This window comes from Diadema antillarum, unplaced genomic scaffold (genome assembly GCF_040938485.1).
Source record: "Diadema antillarum isolate AM-2024a unplaced genomic scaffold, OU_Dant_1.0 seq00000782_RagTag, whole genome shotgun sequence".
NCBI lineage: Eukaryota > Metazoa > Echinodermata > Echinoidea > Diadematoida > Diadematidae > Diadema > Diadema antillarum.
The window spans coordinates 995,913-1,020,778 of NW_027271670.1; the positions used below are offsets into that span (position 1 = coordinate 995,913).

The 24,866-nt window shown below is 37.7% G+C and overlaps 1 protein-coding gene across 1 annotated transcript; it reads left to right on the forward strand.

Annotated features, from left to right (window-relative positions):
• The first annotated feature begins 1,011 nt into the window (after window positions 1-1,011).
• On the forward strand, window positions 1,012-19,159 carry LOC139739082 (protein arginine N-methyltransferase 3-like). The gene is made up of 14 exons (XM_071649697.1): window positions 1,012-1,098; window positions 2,817-3,100; window positions 4,376-4,425; window positions 5,051-5,159; window positions 6,125-6,329; window positions 7,564-7,780; window positions 8,590-8,711; window positions 9,201-9,273; window positions 13,171-13,276; window positions 13,838-14,025; window positions 15,860-15,946; window positions 16,723-16,773; window positions 17,462-17,549; window positions 19,050-19,159. The coding sequence occupies exons 2-14, from the start codon at window positions 2,860-2,862 to the stop codon at window positions 19,157-19,159; spliced, it is 1,647 nt and encodes a 548-aa protein (XP_071505798.1). The 5' UTR covers window positions 1,012-1,098; window positions 2,817-2,859.
• The last annotated feature ends 5,707 nt before the right edge of the window (window positions 19,160-24,866 follow it).

Sequence of the window (24,866 nt, forward strand, 5' to 3'; positions counted from 1 at the left end):
TTTCAGGTTTCTAACTTTTTTTGATGAGATAATGGAAATCTCTAATGAATTATAAAAGAGCATGCAATTCCAAGCGGAATTCCACTTTTATCTGATGAAAATTGGCTTTGAAATGGCTGAGATATCCGAAACAAGCGATACTAGTTGAAAAAAAAAAATTGACCCACCTTTTATATTAGGATCTCTTTGTTTTTTGGGGGGTTTTTTTTCGGTTATCTCAGCCATTTCAAAATCGATTTTCATAAAACTTTGAATTTCTCTTGGAATGATATGCTCTCTAGGAGCCCTAACATTTCATGAGTGGTTTCTCAGTATCTTGCAAAAAGTTAAAAGCTCTATCCTCATCCCCACCAATACTGCAGAGTAAGATGAAGAAAACTATTGAATACATTATTATTATATTTCCGAACTTATTCACACTGGAGTATCAAATGCTATCGAATAATTCTACATCAGAGACTCCAACCCCAAGCACCTTCTGATCTGGAGATTCTCCCGCCTGAAACCTCTAGCAAAACGGGAGACTCCAACCTGATGTGCGTGAAGGAAGTTCCTTGCAGCCGGGGTCCAGCTCTCTAGGGTTCTAGAGATGCTCTCCCGTGCTATCTAAGGCTTATTTTTCAACATAGTAATGGCAATAAGTAAGAAATCATGTCAAGCTGGAGAAACAGAGCCAAGGCGGGAGAAATTAAATCTCAAGCGGGAGAACGGGAGATTTTGCAAAAATGGGTTTTCGGCGGGAGATCTCCCGTCGAAAACGGGAGAGTTGGAGTCTCTGCTACATAGGGTACTTTAATGCCCTTTACCACTGTCTGAGTGCTCAAAGGGTACTGAAAATATTAATGGTAATGAGTGAGGTTAATATTACACAAAATTATTGGTATTTTGTATGTCCTTGAAACATCGTGGTTACACTACACATTCTTTATGACTCCGTTAGTAAATTTCCGGAGTTGAAAGCGTGCGCGTCAACACCCACATGCGAGCGCACGTTGCATTTAGAAATGGCGGCTCCCTGTCGCTGTTCTGTTTATCACTGGTAAGCACGTGGTTACATAGAATTAGCATTAGCGTCTGCCGTGGTATCTCCTCAAGCAAGTAAGTGGAATTCAGACATAAAATGTCCGTATTTTCCGTATTTTTTATCTATCGTATATTTTTATTCTGTAGACTATTTCTTTGAGACTTGAGGTTAGCTAAAACTATTGACATTGCGCGAAAGATCTGGTGATAAATCAGAAATGTTGTTAAAGTGGGTGCGCGCTCAGTCCCATACATTCACATATTTGTTGCAAGTTAAATGAAATATCATATGGCTTAAATTCGGCTGTAATAAACCAATAACCATTGCACTGATGATTCTTCTGTCGCAGAATCTAGGCAGACAAAGTCTTAATGACTTAAACTGCCGTAGGGAGATGAATTGTCTGTCATCAGGAGAGCTAGAGAGATGCAATCTAGATCGAGACTCTCTAGACTCTAGTGTCGTATCGTAGTCGATGGTAGTGGAGACATAAAAGTTACTGAGTCTATAACCCCGGCGCGGGGCGCTGTATACGTATTGGGGTCGCTGCTGCGGTTACTGAGTCTATAGACTCTTAGCCAGCTGAGCTATGGTAACTTAAAATTACTTGAAATGGGCCCCATATATAGAGTCTCTAGATCTCTGTATAGGCCTAGGTCTACTATTAATTTACTAATACAAGTACTAGACTAGGTGACATAGGTCTACAGCTAGGCAAGAGTCCACGGCACATAAGTCTAGTCCATATAGACCTAAGGCCAGGGCTAGGAAAATGTACTAGAATTAATCAAAGTCTAAATTTAGAAAATGTATTTACAATTAGTTTTAAATGCAGTTACCAGTAGGCCCTAAATAATGTTCAATAATATAGGCCTACTAAATTTAATGTACCCTTTTACTATTTTTCTATGTAGAATAGAGTGGAATTAACTTGGAATTTAAAAGTGAATCACACTAATGATATTCATGTTTGCTTTTTTAAAGAGTTACACCTCACAGAGAATTCGAGAAGAGGCATAGACAAGAGGCATCAAATGCACTGTAAAATTAGTCACACAATGATACATCAGTGCACAATCTAATGTGAACACATAGGCCTGTATTTCAACGTGAATCATCATGCATACTGTGAACCCTTGTACTTGCAGTACCAGTATTGTCTCTGCTTTGAAGTACCCGGTGATGCCTTGATGAGCAAGTTTTCTGCTTGAACCTGAACCACATGGTCTTGCCAAAATTGTCTCATTCTTTGATTTGTCAATTTTTCCCTCAGAGTAGGGGTGGAGGTAAAATGTACAGGTGGTCTAGTCACTCACAGTATGGTAATGTGTAATAACAGTGAACATATTTACAATATAGGTGCAAACCAGTTGCTTTGAACTATGAAAAAAGGGCTGCAAGGATAGTGCCTGATGAGCTGAAGGTTTATTGGTGCAAGATTACCATCAATGACAAAGTTTACTAGCTCTCTCTCTCTCTCTTTGTCATTGACTCTGTCAATTGAAACACAATTCATTCATCGCACAGACCCAATTTTATCAAAGGGGGTAATAATTGTTATAAACAAATACCATGGTATAGGCCTATAAGATAATATGGATGGATGATGGGTACATGGTAACTAATAAAATTTGCTCTTGTAAGTGGTTAAAAATCATTTACGAGTATTCAATCACACCATTTTCTACTTCTACCTCTACTTCTACGGTGCTTCTCATCAAAGCCTGTTCAGCAACTGGATGAGGGTTATCTCATCTCGATCCTGAGCAAAATGTTCTCATCCTTACCCTAGATTTTGACACCAAAGTCATCATATCACTCTCCATCAAATACCAATGGCCGAAAGCGAAGAAACTGTCGCTGGTTTCGGAATGAGGAGTGGAGGAGATGATCACGAGGACATGGAGGATGACGACCTCTGGGAAGATGATGATGAAGATGAACCAGGAGCTTCCGTAGAGTGTCAGCCGATAAAGTGTTTATTCTGCGAGACCTTCCATCCTTCTGTGGAGGATGTCATACGTCACGGCGAAGAGAGGCACAACTTCAACCTTCAGCACGTGGCAGTTCAAACAGGTAAGTATATGCCAGATTTTGTTGTGGAAGATATAAGTATATATACTGTAATACCAGATATTGTTATGGAAGATATAAGTATATGCCAGGTTGTGTTATGGAAGATATAGTGGAAAATGCACTATTGCATTTATGTGGACAGTGAAATACCATGGTGTTTTGTGCAGTAATTCGAATGCAAGTACACCACAGAATGCATTGTGAAATGCAGTGGAATTTAGGCGGGTACTGTAGTCATTCAAACTTCAATCAAAATGTGCATGCAAGATTTTAGTGTGAATCGTGTCGTGACATACCACTAATCGTACAGCGGTGTATTTCTCACATGGCCCGACACTGAACTTGTCTTCTCCATGTAGGAGATATGCATGCACAGTGCTTACCTTACAGTGGTGTACTTTAAGGCCAGAAATATAATGGTACTTTGTGAATGTAGTATTTATTACCATGGTATTTCGCCAATGAGAATGATGGCACTTAATACCATGGCAATTCAAACATGAATGCACCTACTGACTTCCTTTTGAACAGGGAGACTCTTTCAGACCAAGCAGTATTAAGTGTTTTTAATGTGAATGCACTTTGCTCCATTAAGAACTAATGTTGGTTAGACTAGCCTTGGTGGGGCTGCACCTCTCCAGTCACTAAACTGTAGCATGGATTGCTGTGCTTAAACTGATAAATGTAGTGTCATTCCAAATTCTTCCTCTTGTTGAAGAGTCCATGGAAGATCTCTCAAGTCTTGGTTGTAACAGCCTACTGGAAAGATGATGATAATGATGATAAGGATTCCCAGCATTTATATTGTGCCATGTATGATGTATCGCAAAAAAAACAAAAAAAACAACACAGAATCTTTTATGAGAATCAGTAATTGAATGCCTGTTTAAAAAATTAAAAAAAATTATTGCGAGTCTTGAGTGAAGCTTTGAAGTGCTCCAGATAGTTGATTTCATGGAGAAATAATGAGAGAGAGTTCCATTGATAAGGAGCGACAGAGGAAAATGCCAGGTCTCCTTATATCTCTTGAGATGTGTCATTGGCATCTGGAGAGTAAGGCTAGATGATTAAAGAAAGATAGAAAACTAGTTGGATAAACAGAAAGATAAATACATAGACAGAATAGTGAGTACCTATCTGGTCACTGATCATTTCTCTGTTTTGTTTCTTGTTTTCAATAAAATAAGTACTTGCTTGCTTGGCGGATGAAAGCCAAATAACCTTTGTATCTAAAGGCCTAAGACACACAAGCTATTTTGTTTTCAATATTTGCAGATTTGGACTGTATTGGATTCATCAAGATGGTGAACTACATCAGATCAAAGGTCAGTATGAAATATTGGCTATTTCCGATCTTTCTTCAAAACAAGGATTATTATGACTGGTCCATTATCTTCTATCCATTTTTCACACACATCAATAATTTTATCATATAAGTTAAGTAAGTTATAGGTCTCAAGTTAGGTACAGGTCTTCTTCTCTTGTCCTAGTTCTTATGATAATGATGATGATGATGATGATGATGATGATGATGATGATAATAATGATATCAGTAATAATAATAATGATAAAGATATTGATATAAAGTTATATAATATTTTTGATAATATTCATTATCCCTATCATCTTTAGTTACTATTGTAATTAGTATCATTATTATAACTGTTGTTATTGTCATATCATGATATCAGTGGGTACCTCCATTCTTCAAATGTGCATATTGTTTACTTCACTTTGATCACTTCAGTTTTCATGACAATATATAATTACAAGGTTCCACAATTATTGTGTACTCTTTTCACTTCACATAGGTTTGCATACCTTATTCTCTGTTACCAAAGAAAGTGATATGTATATGTTTTTGTCGAAAAATGAAACAAAGTTTTAATGGAAATTAGAAATTATATTCAATCAATGTCATTATCACTGTTTTTATTGTCATGATTTTAGAACGTTACAGCAGATACCATCATGACATCTGTAAACATGGCTCAGATCCCGTGGGCAGACGACACCAACATGAGGCCAGCCAACCCAGAGGACCCACTGCTCCTTTTCGGTGAGCAGACAATTTCCAGAATCCATAGCAGTGGCATATACACAAAGTCAGTGTGAATAGTGTGTAATTATAGGGGAAGTTTCACCGAACGTGTATTTGGCTTCGATCCGGGAATGCAAAAAGATCAGTGAAATGGCCTATGAAAGTTTGAAGAAATAGCACTGTACGAATTCAAGAATTATGATTTTCTACAGTTTTTTTTTAAATTTCTTGTGCCTCCCTCTACAGAAGGATTGAAGAAAACATAACAGGAATTTCACCAATTTTAATTTCTTTTAAAGAAAAAAAAGAATACTCAACCTTAGTCTTTTTCTAGAATATGTTTGCGCAAATATCATTTGTGGGAAAAATACCACAAGATCAAAGGTTACTGAACTGTAGTTTAAGGTGTAATTATAATAATAATGATCATTTATGATAAAACAACAAATTTGTGCAACCTTTTTTTTATGTCAACATTGTGTATATGCTGTGATCACATTGTTCCATAAAGATTAAGGACAAAGAAGACATTAATTTTGGCAAGTAAATGTCTTTTCAGGAATTCCTGTAGGCTTTTGTTGAGTACTGTCTATTTTGCTAAATAATTTGTAGACATAGCCATTTATGTACTACATTTGTAAGATTTTCAATATTCCCCTTAGTAAAATACTCACACTACTGTATAAGCTGTTATTTTTGTGACGGTTTGATAATTTTCTTGAATTTCGCGGATCACAGTTGAATCGTGAAATTAACAACATGCGAAAAAATGTCTGCATGTGCTTTGTTGATGGAACATTAATGTAAGCATTGATCGGCATTGATTCGCAAAAAACAACATCTCGCGAAAATGTCTATTGCCTCATCATTCGCGAAAATATCTGTACGCAAAAATAACAGTGTATACAGTACAATGTATGTGACAATTTGAGCAGTTGGTATAATCTTACCTGACTCTAATGATTTCAAAAAACATGCATCAGACATAGAATCCTTCCTGGAGGATAGACGGAACAAGCTTGGCACACAGTCACCACTAGGGGGCAGTGCTTCTGCAGCAAGCCACATGGTCAGCATTTCTAGCAAGGAGCTGCTTGACCTGAGGAGAAAGGTTCAGAATCTTGAAGAGAGGCTAGCACAGACCGAGGATTCATTATCAAGAGCTGTGCAAGATTTGTCTTCAACAAGGTATCAAAAAATGAGTAATGAGAAGAGAGAAAATGTGATATATATTAAGCTGTCAATCTATACACAAAAGAATCACATTTTCCTAGACATTTTCTGAATGTTAGACTTTGTATGCTGGAAGGTTTTGATGGATGATTGGTGTCTTGATAGCAGTAAAAGACAAAACTTGAATCCATAGTTTGTGAGTGGGATCACATTTCTGTGAATCATATTTTATGATGGATCATCTGGAGGTTTAGCAGTAGGAAATTAAAGGACAAGTTCACCTTCATAAACATAACGATTGAGAGAATGTAGCAATATTAGTAGAGCACATCATTGAAAGTTTGAGGAAAATCAGACAATCCGTTCAAAAATTATGAACTTTTGAAGTTTTTGTGCAGTCACCGCTGGATGAGAAGACTACTGCAGCGTATGATGTCATATGAGTACAACAATATAAGGAAAATATAAAGAGAATTTCACAAAATTTCATCTTTTGAAAAAAGTACGCATTCCCTTGACTCGTTACTGACATATGTTATGGGTAATATTATTCCCCCTGCCTTTAGAAAGAGGCAAGTCAAGTGCTCTTTTATTATGCGAAAAAAGTGAAAATATGTTGAATTTTCTTTACATTTTCTTTATAATGTTGTACGCATATGACATCACAAGCTGTAGTAGTCTCCTCATCCAGCAGTTCCAACACAAAAATTATAAAAATTCATAACTTTTGCATCGATTGTCCAATTTTCCTCAAACTTTCACTGATGCATTCTACTAATATTGCTGCATTCTCTCAATCCTTATGTTTATGAAGGTGAACTTGTCCTTTAATGTTTTAGACCTCATAGGCTCTTCATTCTGAGTGCCATACTTCATTAAATTTCAGCTTATGTCTGTTGCCCACCTCTAGATCAAATTCAAACTTTTTTGTGCTGATAGCACACTTTGATCTTTGTTCTGATGATACACTTGCTCTGTGTATTATCATTCTAAACTATGATGAGTCCAACTGTGTCAAGTCCACCCAGAGATGTTGTACAAATCTGTCAAACAACTGACATACATGTATATTCACTCACAAAAAAACAAAAACAAAAATGTAGCAGTTGATCATGGTTTGCCAGGGCATGTCATTTAATGTAACCGTAGTGATTATGGTTAGACTTTGGTAGACAAGTTTCTCCCTTTTCCAGTCATGTGAGCAGTCTCTAAAGAACTGAAACTGTTATGTTGTTTGTTGATTAATCAGAGAATTTGCACACGGGCTCCTGGCCTCGGCAGACAGCACCGACAGGTCTTGCCGACCCGATCTGTCTGTTGGCGAGAGGATGTCGAAGGAGGAAGACGAAGCGTACTTTGACTCCTACGGTCACTACGGCATCCACGAGGAGATGCTGAAAGACCGTGTGAGGACGGAGGCCTACCGGGACTTCATCTATGATAATCAGTTCATCTTCAAAGACAAGGTGAAGAGCAGGAAGGTGATGCGGTTGCTAGGCGTGCCATCGTCATACAGATGACAACATGCCACTGTGGCATGGTATACGAGGCTGCTGGACAGTAATCAGATTGCTGTCTGCACAGGTCATGAGATCATAAGCTTCACCACTTTAGATATGACAAGTTAATAGGAACACCAACTTGCAATGATGTATACAAAAAAACAACTGGAAGAACTTTTGATGTGAGAGACAAGGTTTTGCTTTCGTTTTTTTTTTGTCTGTTTTTTTCTTTCTTTCTTTTTAGATAGTCACAGGCATAAAATGATATGACTGACTGAGTGTAACCTCACAAGCATAAATCTTAAATCAAGATGTTGTTTATCTTTTGTTCGTGAAAGCTGGTTCTCATTTTCGTTACAGCGACAGCATCATCATGTCACCAATTTAATAGACTATTTTTAAACACTGAAAAATTATATGAATTGTGTACTGGAAGTCAGTAGTCGTATTTCTTTGTTAAACTTTTATCAGTTTTTACCTTCTCTGTTTCACTTGTTTGATCGGCAATAATGGCCAGTCCACTTGTATTTGAGGGGCCTTTTCCCCCTCAAAATCAAAGCAAAGTTTCTGTCTGAGATGTTTTCTACAGTGAATCCTATAATGATGTTTTCAGTGTTTGATGGCAGAGGAGCAAAGTATTGCTATGTTCTTGTCTTCTATTAGACCATGTTTTTAGTTGTAAGGATGACCCACCCCCCCCCCCCCTTAAAAAAAAAAAGAAGTGATAAAACGATAAGAGTATTTTTACTTCTCTGTCCACAATTCCCTGCTAGGTGGTGTTGGATGTCGGCTGTGGAACTGGTATACTGTCCATGTTTGCGGCCAAGGCAGGTGCACGGAAGGTCATCGGTGTCGACCAGTCAGACATCATTTATGAGGCCATGGAAATTGTCAGGTCAGTTTGAACTGCCCAGATGCAGATTCAGGGACATACGTATCATAACCATTATGCAAAGGTATTGGTTTTTACGGCAGATATTTTCAAACTTTTAGTTACAATAATTGCCATTGTAATATGATTCAAACATTAACTTGTGTTAATAGGGCCGTGTTGAGGAGGATTAACAAAACTTTTAAGATTTAGAAGAATGAAATAGGTTTACAGGATGCTTTGGTATGATGCTGCTCTGAGTGGTATGAAGTAATTTTGGACCTGTGTCTTGCCAATACTAAAAACTGTGTGTATTTGATGGAAAGAAGAAACTTGGTGAATAAAACACCAACAGAGTTTTAGTGTAGGGGCAGACAAAGGGGCTAGAGTTCAGAAGACATCCTTTCCTAAAGTAGCATGAGGATAGCTAAGGTATTATTGATAGTTTGTGACTGTTTTTCTTGAAAATGATAACATGTGGAATTCACAATTATTGAATGAACTCTTTTGCAGGGAAAATGGTCTCGACAATGTCATTACACTTCTGAAAGGACGATTGGAAGATGTAGACATTCCTGTAGAGAAGGTAAGGGAAGGCTTTTATCTTGAAGCTTTCAATACCTTGGAGCTGAGACTGCTATCGTGGAGCTAGTAAGATATGACTATGACAAGATATTGAATACATTAATCATTTGTGATGGATCCCACAGATAAAGACTGTATTCTTGATATGCTTTCAGGGCAGTCATTTCATTACAACCACACTGAAGGGCCCCTTTCATTAATTTGTCTATATATTTCAAGTAATCTTTTTGGTCAGAGATTAATGATAAAACTTGTACAATTACTCTGTTTATTAGAATTCTTACATTGATAAAGTTCCATCAAATTCTGTCAAGAGGTCCATGTCAGGTAAGCATTTAAATTACTGACACAGCATGTGTTTTGATACTACTGAAAATCGTAGAATAAAATGCCTTTTTTTCAAAATGAGATGCTTGCATCAGTATTTCTTTTTCTTTAGTGGTCAATATCAAAACAGAAGATTCAGAAACATCCATTTCTATACAACTATATTTTCAGTATGCCTTGAATGCCAGTGTTTTATATTTCATCTAAAGCCTGGCTTTAGAGGCAAGTTGGGTCACATGACCAGTTACATGACTCGACACTGCACACTACGCAATCAGACCAGATAGCTAGACCTACGACTGCACTGGTGTCAGTACATAAACTATAGCATGATTGGCTGGTTTCAAAAATTTGACAAGTCAAATCTTCATGGCTGGCATTTCTACCCAGTTGCTCAACTGGAAACTGACAAGGCTGGTGACGTCACACTTCCAGTTGCTAGGTTGTACAACTGGTGAATCTTGGCAAAGTTGTGAAGCATGGCCGGTAGAACCATGGGGGCCATGGGGGCTCGGGCCCCCACACTTTTTGTGCACCATACAAAGGAATACATAAGGTGTCATCACTTTGGGCCCCCACACTTTTTTTAAAGGCCCCGTCACACTACAGCATATAAATCAGCGAATGTCTAGCGGATGGGCAAAATTTGGCAAAGTCCAGATACGCTCAAATCCGCCCGAATTCGCAAGCAAAATGTGGTTTTCGAACGTTCGCCTAACGAATGATGGGCATATGCTAACCGTGTTACGAGCGGATAAAGTAACGAATGAAAGCGAATGCGCACAGTCCATCCAACGGATGCTGAGCGGACAAAGCGAATGAGCAGCGAATGCCCAGCATATGCAGAGCGATACTGCGGCGATCACATGACGGATCTCGGCTGATGCACACTTCACCGAATCATTTTGAGCAGTGACAGTATATATCAAGTAATGTTGTGACTGTGAAAATGGCCCTAAAAAGAAGGAAGCAGAAGTCACCACCAAGTACTCCTGATGTCACTACCCTCGACAGTCCTCAAGATTCCCTTATTAAAGTGCACTTCCTTCTGATGATCACGTTGATGTCGATGTTGGTAGTCCAACATCCTCCATTGTGTCTGGTGCCTCCAACTGGAGTCGAACTTTCACAATTCCTAATTTCCAAGCAGAGATTCCCATTTACTACAGGTTGACTTTTATAGCAGCAGTTTACAATAATGTTCTCGATATAAGCACTGCAAGTGCGGTTATTATCTACCATGTATTACTTCATGCCAAAATACGTAAATGTATAATGAAATGTCATGTAGGGGGCTGTGGTATAGTGGATAAGACTCCCGACTCCCGAGCCGAGGACACGGGTTCGAATACCGCCCAGTGCTTACATCTTTGGGCAAGATTTTTTACCCACGAAATCCTTCTCGACCCAGGTGTATTAATGATGGGTACCTGGCAACGCTAGGGTAATAATAACAGCAGGGCCCTCTTTTAGAGCAGTGGCAACACTGAAGAGACTACCCTGGGTAAATAAGACCTTTTTCTTATTATCATTATTATTATTATCATTATTACTATTATGTGTGCTATGAATATATATTCCTACTACCTTTAATTAACGTGTGTTGCTGTGCAGATTTCCTGGGCGAATTTGAACGAACGGCGGACGAATAAGAAACGAACGCAGAGCGACCAAAACTTTCGATCAGCGGATGCTAAGCGAACACAGAGCGGATTGTTATTCCGTTCGTCATCCGCTCAAGATTTTGGACATGTCCAAAATCAAAATTTGGCCCCGGCGGATCTCTGCGAATCTCTGCGAACAGCTAGCGGATACAGCGAACGTCAAGCGGGTCACGAACGACAAGCAACGGATGTGAGCGTATCTCCAAATTTTCGGATCCGCTGGGCATTCGTTGGCTCGATCCGATCTAGTGTGACGGGGGCTTAACCCGGAAGAATGTAGGTGGCACTGAATAGAAATAGATAGAGATCTTGAAGCATAAGCGCGGTAAGGTTATGTTTTTCCACTGAGGACTTTTTTTTTTTTTTTGCTTGTCAGCTGAAGAAACTGGGAAATGGAAGGGGAGAGATGAGCTGAGGACTTTGTCTTTGTCTTTTTTATTTTATTTTTTATTTTTTGCTTGTCAGCTGAAGAAACCCGGAAATAGAAGGGGAGAGATGAGCTGAGGACCTTTTTATGCCTCCGCAACGAAGTGGCCGGAGGCATTATGTTTTCGGGTCGTCCGTCCGTACGTCCGTCCGTCCCGTTTTGTTTTTGTCGATATCTCAAGAACCGTGTGGTGGTTTTACGTCAAACTTGGTATGAGGGTATATCCTTGGGGGATAATACTTTGTGTGGATTTTAGGGTCACAGGGTCAAAGGTCAAAGGTCACAGGTCATTTTGTGAAAAAATTTTTGAAATTTCATGTTTTTCTCCATATCTCGCAAATGGTTCAAGGTATCTTCATGGAACTTAGTATATATGCTTGTACCGATGGGCAGTGATTATCTAGGGAAGTTGGGGGTCATGGGTCAAAGGTCAGGGGGTCAAAGGTCAAGGTCAACTCCTCAAAATATCACTACTTTCCTTATATTTATGCAATGAATGAAGGTTTTTTTTTTTAACTTGATGTATACATGTATTACCCAATATATATTCTGTGGGAAGTTTCTTGCCAAAAGGTCAAAGGTCAAAAGGTCAAAGTGAAAGTGAAAGTGCTGAATTGCACTTTTTCCTCCATATCTCAAAAGTAACTCAAGGTATCATCATGAAACTTACATATTTATGCATGTTCAACCTAACAGTGATTCTCTTTGGAACTGTGAGGTCAAAGGTCAAAGGCCAGGTTTAGATAATGCTGTTTTCCCATTTGATACTGAAATTATACTTTTTCTCAATACCTTGAAAAATTACTCAATGCATAAACTTATAAAAGGGTCAAAAGTCAAGTAAAAATCATCAGTTCCCCCAAATACCTGCACTCTGAAATTTTAATCATTCATCCAATTGAACCTAGTTCTAGGAAAGTGAACATTCAGCACATTTGTGTCAAACCTGTCATTTTAATATTTTGCCAATTGTTTGAACCTGTCATCACACATTGTCAAGACATTGTACTATAGACCTATTAGGAGAACCATGCATTATGGCGGAGGCATATCAGTCGCCGTAGCGATATATCTAGTTCTTTTTTTTTTTGCTTGTCAGCTGAAGAAACTGGGAAATGGAAGGGGAGAGATGAGCTGAGGACTTTTTCTTTTTCTTTTTTATTTCATTTTATTTTTTTTGCTTGTCAGCTGAAGAAACCCGGAAATGTAAGGGGAGAGATGAGCTGAGGACCTTTTTTTTTTTTTTTTTTTTTGCTTGTCAGCTGAAGAAACCCGGAAGTGATGGAAGGGGAGAGATGAGCTCAGGACCTTTTTTTTTTTTGCTTGTTAGCTCATGGAACCCGGAAGTGGGCCCCCACACTTTTGAAAACACTCCGCTGGCCCTGTGAAGTGTGCGGTGGCCTTTTGATAACCACATTCTTGACTGTTTTTTCGGTTTGAGCATTGATACAAACTGTGGTTTTTCTGCCTTGCCCTGCAGGTGGATGTGATAATATCAGAGTGGATGGGTTTTTTCCTCCTTTTCGAATCCATGCTGGACACCGTGCTGTATGCCAGGAACAAATATCTCAGGGAAGGAGGCATGGGTAAGGAAACTTAAGGATCGATGAAGCTAGACATCATCAGGTGTAGTGCGTGTAAAAACAGCGTCATATGATTTTGTTAATGAAAGCACCATGTGTAATTGTGGTGACACATATTAATTTTCAGAGAAACCAGCTAGAGTTTCTGTTCAAAGGGATTATTTCTGCATATTGCCACACATGTTTGATCTTGGAGATGGGCTGAAATAAAAAGAAATTGAAATGACAGATGTACCATTGGGGATAGACAATGCAGGACAGGTGTGTTTAATTATGTGAGTTTGGTGACAAAAAAAAAAGACATTTCAGTCATTTGATAGTCCACGGTTGTTCTCACAGTGATTTCTTTATTATGCACAAATTAACTGCACACATGTGCGATTACGTAATTGTATAGGAAAAACAATGTCATTTAGAATTGTTTGTAACTGCTAATACGATAAATAATCCCCTTCGGTATACATTCTGTAAAAAACATATTTATCATAAATTTCTAAGCACAACCTAGCCTCTCCCGATCAATGTGCAGTTCATGAGCGTAGTGCCCTCATTTTCTCATGCCAGTTTACCCAGACTTCTGCACACTCAGCCTGGTTGCCGTTAGCGACGAGAGGGGCCACGCCTCCAGGATTGCCTTTTGGGACGATGTATACGGCTTCAAGATGTCCTGCATGAAGTCGTGCGTGCTGGAAGAGTGCGGGGTGGATGTTGTAAAACCTGACACTGTGATATCAACCTCCTCCATGGTAAAAGTAAGTAAATTGGATGTTGTAATTTATCAGTTTACACAGGTCTCAACACTAAATCTTTTGTCTGGTGGCCTGTTCGGGCCGCTAAAATCTTTAAATGTGAAGTTTTGGTGGCCTGACAAAGGTGTGTAGTGGCCCAAAATTGAAGCAAAAGTGACGATTCATTTTGAATCTTTAGTTGCCCTATCGGGCCACCAAAAGATAAATTTGCTGGCCCGACACCAATCTTTATTGGCCCCGGGCCACCGCTAGTGTTGAGCCTTGGTTTGATTTAATCATGAAGTAGAGACTCTCATTACCACACCTCGTAACTATCTTTGAAATTTAAGCTTGAATAGATTACAGAATGATTGCCATTTGTGACAGGGTGCTGCCATACAAACCGACTTGCCTGCTTGCCCTTGGCAACTGAAACTTGCTGTGGGCAAGTTAAATGAATAGGCATGTGCCAGCTAGAAGTACAATTTGTGTGGGGCATTGTGTATATGCCCACTTCGGTCCCACTTTGGGCAAGTGGGAGAGATAGGGCCTATGTTGTGTAATGCTATGTTGTGTAATCATTTATATATATATATATATATATATATAATGATAATAATATGAAATATTTATTTAGCGCTTAATACAACATGTTTCTAAGCGCTTTATAATGCTAAACAGCCAAACATACAAATCAGCTTAGAATAACAAATAATTTACTACAAATGCATACAAGGCCTACATAATCATTAATTCTGCTCTAAAAATAAATGAGTCTTAAGTTTCTTTTTGAAGATGTCAACGGAGGTGGAGGTCTGAATGTGAGTAGGGAGAGTGTTCCAAAGAAGGGGGGCACAAACGGAAAAAGTACGGTCACCATAACGATTGTGGGTGCGAGGGCCAAGTTTAAGTTGGGTTGCAGATGATGATTTTAGGTCCATGTGTGTATCCGGTCTGGGTTTCGATGAGATCAGGTCAGTTAGATATATATATATATTTTTTTTTAAGGGAAAAAAAGGATGGTACAAACCCTGCTTGAGAGTAAATGTCTTAGTTGAAAGGGCAATACAATTTTTACAGGGAGATTATGCAAATCAGACGGAAAGGTTTTTTTTTTTTAAAGCTTTGGCTGTTTTTCACACCTTTTATTATCATTTTTTTTTTCGGGGGGGGGGGGGATGGGGCTATTTCTATGTATCCATTGAAACGGATGGGCACAATTACCTCGTAATGAGTGATGGTGTTTACACGTTTTTTTTTTTTTTTTAAGTGGTCAGTAAGATTTCAGAGAATGAGTTTGTAATTACAGGATAAGTGCCCATTGGCATAAAATAGGAAAGTTTGCTTGAGTGTACGCCCATGACTAGAAAAGTGGGGCTTAACTTCCTATTATGCAAACCGTTTGTTGCTCTGCATGATACTTAATATTACAACAACTGACTCACATAATTATGATCATAATTGTAATGATGATTATGATAATGATGATTATGATTATAATTGTCACAGAGTCTCATCATTATTATGTTTATTGATACTGCTACTACTACTGCTGTGGCACTACTACTGCTACTACTACTACTACTACTACTACTACTACACTTCTACTACTACTACTACTACTACTACTACTACTACTACTACTACTACTACTACTACTACTACTATTACTATTACTACTACTGCTACTACTATTTCATGTGGCATTGTTAAGAAAAAAAAAAGGTAAGAGATATGTTGCCTAATTTAGGAGACGTATGAATCACATTGATGTCATAGATCTCCAGTAATATACAGATATTTTACTTCATGAAATATACCCATCAATTCTTTTAAAACAAATTGATCTCCTTGCCAGTACCTTGATCTCTCAACTGTGCACATCCAAGATTTGGACTTTGTCGCGGATTTTAACATGGAGGTGCAGCGTGATGGATTTTGCACTGTAAGTGTGTGGTTTACTCCTTTTCAGTTTAACCCATTAAGTCCCATGATAATTTTCCTGCATAGATAACCATTTTTTAATTTTTTATCATGATTTTTTAAATTTGCAACTCTGAATCTTACTGCGTATCTTCGATACATTGGAGAATGATTAGATGAATCTGGTCAAATATATTGAATCTGCACAAAATCAGAGAAATTTATAAAGAAATTGCCTCTTTGAGAAAGAAACAGGAAGTTATCCTAAAATCTTCTAAAATGTGTTTACCAATTTGAGAATTGGTTTTAAATTCAGCTATTCAGAAGCTTTGAGATAAACCTGTAAATGGTGAAGTGGCTCACTTTGAAATGTTACCAATTTTACTGAAACAATTGTAATAATTGTAACGAAACAATTAGTGCAAAATGCTTTGAAATGTGAAGTGATTATAAAAAATTGCATATATTCACTGAGGCAGTCTGAAGTCTATGCATCTAATAAGGTCAACAGCTAGTCCAGGGGAAAGGTGTAGTCTTACTATCATCACATCTATGAAACCTTTTGTGGTATTTCAATGTCTCAACAGTGTAGGCTACTTAACAGCGAAGACGTAAAACATCCCTCACTGGCAGCTGTTGCCTTGTAATTTCATAAATTCTGAAAAATCTTACAAGCCTATCCTATTGTGATAACCTTCCCATAGCTGTAATCTGATAATGCAAATTACGACAAGTGCAATCTCTGTACAGATTAATTACTCACTCACAATTTTTAAATGCACCTTCATTCCCACACAGGCTCTGGTCGGATTCTTCGATGTCATCTTTGAGAAGAGCTGTCACAAAGCGGTAAGTCCTCTAATGATAAGCTGTGATTATAAGCTATAGCATAGTTTTCAGAAGGGCTCAAAATTCATCTTCCACCATTGGGAGTTTGCTTGCAATATGTCAAAAGGTTCTACAAAGAAACTTGTCTGGCTGATGTGATTTGCCAGGATATTGAGTTGTTTTGGAGTATTTGAGATCAAATGTGTGACACAATTTTATCATTTATTAGTGGAAAAATGAGCAAAGAAAATGGGATTCCATCGGGATTTGAACCCGAAACCTCCAGATTGCTAGCTGGATGCTCTTCCGACTGAGCTGTCGAGTTCGAATCCCAGTGGAATCCCATTTTCTTTGCTCAATTTTCCTCTAATAAATTATATTCATTTCTGGTCTGTTTCCTTCTGTTTGCGTTTGTTACAATTTTATCATAGTACACAACTTTTATTCCTGAAACACCCTCCCCTTTCAGTAGTGGATAGATAGAACATGACTAGTATGTGATGATCGAAGCCTGCCATAGCAGTAGTATTGAATAGCAAGCAACTAACGAGCTGCATGCAATTGGTAAAGATTTGATATATCAATATTATATATATTTATGTATGTATGTTAACTTTCATGGGTTACTTCTCAGGTGATGTTGTCCACTGGACCCTTAGCACCACAGACTCTTACGTTTATGTTTTCACTTTCATGGGTTACTTCTCAGGTGATGTTGTCCACCGGACCCTTAGCACCACAGACTCACTGGAAGCAGACAATATTTCCCTTCAGGAAACCCTTTGAACTCAAGAAAGGTGGGAAAATCAGTACAGTTCACTCCCATTGTAACGGACAAGGTTATAACGAAATTCCGGTTACGACGAAATGAAAATTCAGGCCGAAACATTATCGGTTCTATGTATTTCTATTGTTTGTTTGTTTGTTTGTTTGTTTTTTGTTCAGTTATAACAAAATTTCAATAAAATGAAAGAAAACTGCCGGTCCCGAGGACTTCGATATACTGGGAGTCCACTGTAGTTCTGCCTATTTGTATATGAGATAGCCACATGTAATTGATATGTGAGGAAGTGAAATACTAGAGTCTTTCTTTAACATAACTTTTTACCATAACTTCTTCTATTAGAACACTGATTAATTCCGCGCTTATTTGTGTCAATGAAGGAAAATTTGTCAATCACTTGCAATAAAAACAATTCAATGCAAGAATTTCATTACTTTGAATAGAGTCATCCTGTGATTATCTTTGCAAAGGTTGCATCACAAAAAATTACTTTGATTATAGAATTATTTTGTCTTAAATGATCTGTGCATCAAAAATCAAGCCAACAAAGTCACAAATCAGCATACTTAGCATAATCACATTCAGATCACTTTTATGTTGTTGTAATCATGTCTTTATTGATAAGTTAAAACAAAGGACATGTTGACATATATACCAGGTCCGTGGTCCTATTTGCATACACTGAATGAATATTAAGAAATTAAATGGTAGTCTTTTGCTGTCTTGGCTCTTTTTTCCATTCTGTTGTGTGTTGGGAAGGCATTGATTGGAGTTTATTACAGTGTAAATGTGACCTTGCATCACAAAACCAACAAAAACTGTGAAATAGGATTTTGTAGTTTACATCAAATAGTGTCTAACTCATTGATATTGGATGTTCCAACCCAACGACAATTTGTACAGTACTTTTAAAAGTGGACATTTTCGTGTTGTTCAAATTTTTGGGCATTTCGCGCAACCAGGAACTAGCACGAAAATCAAAGCATGCAAATATTTTTTTCACGCCAAATGTTTCTGTGATTGATGTCTTGCTTTTCGACCAAGTGTTCGAAAGTGAAGTTGAAACTCCAGGAATGTTACTTTTGACCAAAGGGGCTGTAAGGTCATGACTGCCTATATTGTGCATGCACGAAAAAGTGGTTTTTAATGGTGAGGCAGTTCCAGCAGAGAGGTGAATAGATTAATGACAAAGTTTGCATAATTGATACATACATTGTCAGATCTATTCAAGAGTATTTTGAAGTACATCAGTGTATCAGGGAGTCAGTTCCTTGCGGCGTTTACATGTTCACTTGCATGTGCCTTATGAGTGGAAAATGGAGAAGAAAAAAAAAACCCAATGTCAGGCAGAAGAAACCTTGGTCTACAAAAGCTATTTTCACTACTTTCACTTGTAATATTTCTCTGCTTCTAAACTTCCTAACAGATGGAAGGATTATTTTCTTTACTTTCTCTCCATTTCTCACTTCCCCTTTTCTTCTCTCCCATTCTTTCTTAACCCTCATTCCTGCAGGAGAAGTTTTGTCTGGTAAGATGTCCTGCAAGAAGGACAGAAGGAACCCACGATCCCTGATCGTCACGCTGACTCTGAAGAACGAGACTTTCACCTACCGGATCAGGTAGCAGGTGGCAACAAAGCCTTCTTGACGAGATGTTCCCTTCGATGCCTGAAGTTTGCTCCAGCGGAAACAAACAAACAAATCTTCTTCTGGAGAAAACACATTACTGCAAGCTCCTGTGGAGTTGAGTGAATGGATTCTTCTTACATACGGTCCCGTAAAACTGGATATTTTTGCGCGAGTAATTTTTCGCGCACGGCCGGGTAAGATGGATTTTGCGTGTTTTTAATTCTGCCAAATCAGGACATGAACAACTGGAACGCATGACATGCAAAAATATCCGTATGCTGTTATTTTCGGGCTAGCGTCTGGTTGCGCGAAAAGTGCAAAAATTTCCACTTTTACAGTATTCAAAGTGCACCATCATGAACTTTGGCTACCAAAAACCCCCTTGATAAAGAGACCATTTGTTCATTTTATTTTTACTGTGTCATGTTTCTACTCGTGTCAAATACATGACAAAACTGTTGCACATATTTTTGAAATGGGAAGGAGTTTAGAATACTTAAAATACCATGGCGAGATATCATTGTCTGTTGCTTCTTAAGAACAGTATTATATTCCGAGTAATGCAGTAACATACATTCAGGCAGAAAACTTTATATTAAATAAGCCTCAAGGAAATTTCCCAGGTTTGGTTTTGTGTCATACATACACAGACTGGTGTAGTGCTTTTCACCTTCCCTATGCTCTGTTACAGCAAAGTACAATAGCTCCAGTGTGTATTACTTTGACTAGTGTTTGAAAGTTAGCTGTTCAAGTTGTAGAAGAAAGGATATAAGGGGAATGAAACCCAAATACTGGTATATTCAGTGACTAAAGAGAATTCAACATTCTCATCTTTCTAGCGCAATGAAACAGCTCTTGGCTTACTAATATCTCTTCAAAGGGCATGAGGAATAATATTACCCTCTATATAAAGAAATAACAAGTGGAAGGAATATGTACTTTCCATAAAATATTCAGTTTTGAGGAATATACTTTTCATTTTCTTCACATTTTTACCCTGTGATATCACAAATTGTTGTCCCTTATCCAACAATGACAATACCCAAACTTTAAAATTCATGATTTTTTAATTGTCTGCTATTCCTCAAACTTCACTAATGTGTTTAACTAATATTTTCACATTCACGCAACATACATATTTTATATATTTGTGTTTCATTCCCCATGAACTTTGAGATCCAGAAGTGTGCCGACACGAAAACGAACATCCAGAAATCAACTACCAGACTTTTAGCCATTTGTCATATGCGAATGCCAATGAATGTGGTTGCATCTGCTGACATAGAAACATTGGGTGTGTATACTTTAGTGCAACTTTTCCCAAAACTTAGTGCAGTATTCATCATAAAAAAAACAACAAACAAAATTAAGACAAAAACAGGATATAGGCCTGCCTTTCTGTTTAAGATCTTTAGATCGACAACACACACACTCAAGCATCATGTTGATGAGATGCAGAACGCCGATACTGTATTCCAGTTTTAGTCTGTGTGAATATTGAAGTCCCTATCCAGAAAAGGAGAAAAGTACTGACCCTCTTTCCCACCAAGGATCATGTTATGTCTCTATGATACCCGTACTTTTGAGTTTTCAACTTGTCTAGCTTTCATAAAGTCTCTTTATGCTATTTGATCGATCTCTGTCGAGAAATATTGGAATTGACAGCCCTGTTTGTATGTTTGTGGATGTCCTAAAGGCTAAAAAAAAAATAATCATTACACCACTTGAAAGAGTTTTGTTGCTTTCAAGAGAAATGTGTACGTGTGGGCACATCCCTAACGTGTACCATATTCAGAGTTCCTTTGCTGAACATCGGCCCAGAACTTATTCCTATACTGTAAAGTGGATATTTTCGCGCCAATAATTTTTCGCGATCGGCGGGGTAAGAAGAGTTTTGCATGTTTTAAATTCCGCGGAATCAAGATATCAGCTACTGGAACATATGCCGTGCAAAAATATTTGTGTGCTTTTATTTTCGCGCTAGTTTCGGGTTGCGCGAAATGCGCGAAAATTTCCACTTTTACAGTATGTAGAAATATAATGTATTATACCCACACACAAGCACACATACATGTACATATCCATTTTATACACAAATTTATGGGAGACAATCACAACAAATCTGACTTGATAAAACAATACATATTATTTTCTTTATTACGAGCAAGAGCGAACAAAATTACATTTCTCTTACTGTCATGCATGATACTTACAACTGGATCATTGCAGGCACAAATTTCATTCTAGAATGGCAAATTATTTCAACAATACATAATATGCAAGAGTTTATCCTACATGTACATGCCACTGCTTAGGATCACAACAGCCCCTCATAATATATCCACTGAAAGGACCACTGCATTATCAGCTGCACTAGATGGGGCATTAATAAAATTACAAAATTGTCATAATTTTTGCTGTAAGAGTATTTTCTTTTGAGATACAATGTACAGCTTCAATAAAGTTGCCCAACTGTTGATTAAATGATCAAAGATGGCCAAGGAAGTTTAATATGTTGTTTTCTGTCAGAGTCAGACTGCCCCAGTTGCCCACACAGTAGCGATTGGCTATCAACTTGTGCTGAATGTTGTCTTATTTCAGTTATTAAATCTACCGGTAAATGATCAAACCTTTGTGAGATAGCCATGCATATAGGACAATGAATAAGAATGATGAGAACAAACAATAAGCCAGTTCACACTTCCAGTCTGAGCATGTGCAGATAAAGGTCATGGCAGACCTTCTCTTAAAATTGACTTATCCTGAGGCATCTGAAAAAAAAAAAAAAATAGATAGGTCTTAATGAAAACTCCGTCTTCAATATTCATGAATGAACTAGGTGCATATCAGAATGTACATGTGAATGCAGATTTTTTTCCAACCAGATTAACAATGTTAGCCATCCATGCAGCACTTGCATCTATGTAAATAACCATTATCTGCTCCACTGTTTTTAAATGCTCTTCTAATGAAATATCAATAAATGTTTTGAAAAGTCTGTGGTTGAGAGGTCATTGCAAACCACTGCTAACTGTGAATTGGCTTTTATACATGAGAATATTACTATTAAAATGGCCGATAAGATTTGGATTAACATTCAAGGATGTCAGTTTTCAGGCAAAAGCCTGAATTGAGACCCTGGTGATATCACAGTACAGGCCCTTTTGGGTACAAAGTAGCTTCATTTTAGATTTCAGACCCTCTCTCTGTAATATTCTTTTAAACTAGTATCCCTGAAAATTCCATGTTTTAATTTGAAGTGCTGAAATGTTCACTATAAGTGCCGTACTACGTAAGATTTGAAAAAGATACAGAATATTACTTCCTACAGATACAAAGTGATGATAGTCAATTTTTCCAAATTGTACGGTTGTGCTACAGAAAGATCGTTCAGACAGATAGTGCTAACAATGCACTAATACATGACGTTTTGCATGGGCAAGACGCTGCTTTCAATAAAATGTGCGTGGTTAACTCCCACACAGTGGGCTGTTAATCATGTAACATGTCAGACAAGATTTTCCAGTTACCATTTAGAAGGTATCGAGTGTCTCAAACACACAAGAACAGAGCAATATTTGTCTGTTTCTGTTAAAAAATATAAATTCCAGCTTTCACAGAAAGCTCAAATGTTGTGCGATTTTCACATCACCTGAAACCTACGAGGGGCTTTCTTCTTGGTCTCGCCATATACTTTAATCTCAACAATCCGCACAGTTAGTAACATGTACTGGTACCCTGAACAAACCATCATGTATAATTATAGTGATACTCACATCATCAAACACTGAAATTTTGATGCACATCAACTGAGAATTGCAAAAAGGCCTTGCTCTTCGACGTGGGAGGGACATGCATGGTTTCTATTAAACAGCAGGGCAACAAACTTCAGTGTCAACCAGTGTATGCATAGTTTTTTTTTTTTCCATGCCTGTACACAGAAGGTACAAACCAAAATGCTACATATACATGAGCCACTTCTGAATCAAATACGCATATAAACTTTGAACATTGCAAACCATGCAGTAAACCTGAGCTAATTCCATGCAGTAAGATGATAGCTAAGAATGTGATGACTAAGACTAAGGGTGATACTGTGTGGGAACACCACAATTCAAGGATTCTGGGAGTCGTGAGTGAAATTTTGTCTGTATCACTGGCTTTCCACTTGTTACACAGAACTGCATTTATATGGAAGAGATCTGAATAAAACCACTTGTGAAAAAAAAAATCCACCCCTTTCTCTGTTTTCCATTGTCACATATCTCCTCTGATTGGTCATACCTGTGATTCCATCTTGTGAGAACGCAAATTATGATGGACACTTTTCAATTTTCTTTAAAAGTTTTTCTTTTTGGTTGGATAGGAATAAAACAAGCTTTTCCAGTGGTTCCCGAAACTGGTGTTGGTGTCTTCTGGCTAAGATTGTAACACTGCTGTTTCATTGATTTCTCACAATATTTCATTTACACTGAATTACACAAGCTATTATTCTCGCACGAATCACAGTACAAGATTAAATACAAGGTAAAATAGTTTTAAAATACCTCAAAAGGACAATTAAGTTCACTTCTCTACAGTTCAGTCAATTTTTTTATAATTCCTTCATGAAAATAGCTGCTATCTTTACCAAGAGATCTTTGATTACAAGACAAGCTTCACCTTTCCTGGCTGCTGGTGTAACCCGTTGAGGACGAGGCCCGAGTATACTCGGGCAGGTGTCTATGGGAAATGCGTGTTGTAGCAAAATCAGTCCATCCTCAACAAAGAGAATAATTACAATCGTTGGGTAAGCTGCATTTCAACATGGAATAGACGTTTTAAAAAAGTGTTTACTTAACGAGAAAGAAAAAAAAAAGGGGCAAATTTTATGATACCCGTTATCTTGAAAAGATGTCATCAACTCATAATCTTGCGTTGAGTTGTCTTTATTGCTTCTGACTGACAAATTGCCCTTTATCAACGTTAATAAACACTGATTATTCTCTATTTGAGTAATAGCCATGATAAAAATCATGGCCATACATACTGAGGTGGGATATCTATTTGTGTCTATTTACAAAGATAAATGGCAATTTGTTAATCAGTTGTGCTGTTATAAACTGATATGACAAATTATAATGCTCTTTCCATTTCCTACTATCTACAAAATTCACACACATCGGCTTTTAAACTTTAACTACTTTTCAAATACTTCAGATTTCATTTACACCCAATTACTTTCAAGAATCCATGCCCTACATGTATGTGTCATAGTACTTCTGAGACTAAATTGTCAAAATCTCTTGACCTTTCTGACTGGAAGACCAATGGCATAAATAAAGTTATTAGGAAAAAACTAACTAACTATTAACAATTCATACGGAGCAAGTGAGAAAAAGAAGAAAAAGAAAGAAAATAATCTGTTTTACTGCATGAGATCCAGTCTGATCCAATCATCAAGAAAATGAGAATTCTTTGTCTTTATATGTTAAAGGGAACGCATTAGAGCTTTGATAGGTAGGACTAGGCGTTACACACCAGAGGGTTTTAGGCCCATGACATAACCATGTTCCATGAATACCAATACAAGGATACAGGATGCCAGTCAGCATAATATATACAATTGTATGCAGTGATATAAAATGTTGGATTCTTCTCTTTTTTTTGTGGGGGGGGGGGGGGATTATTTGGGGTCTACTTTTACAGTTTTTCGTGGAAAG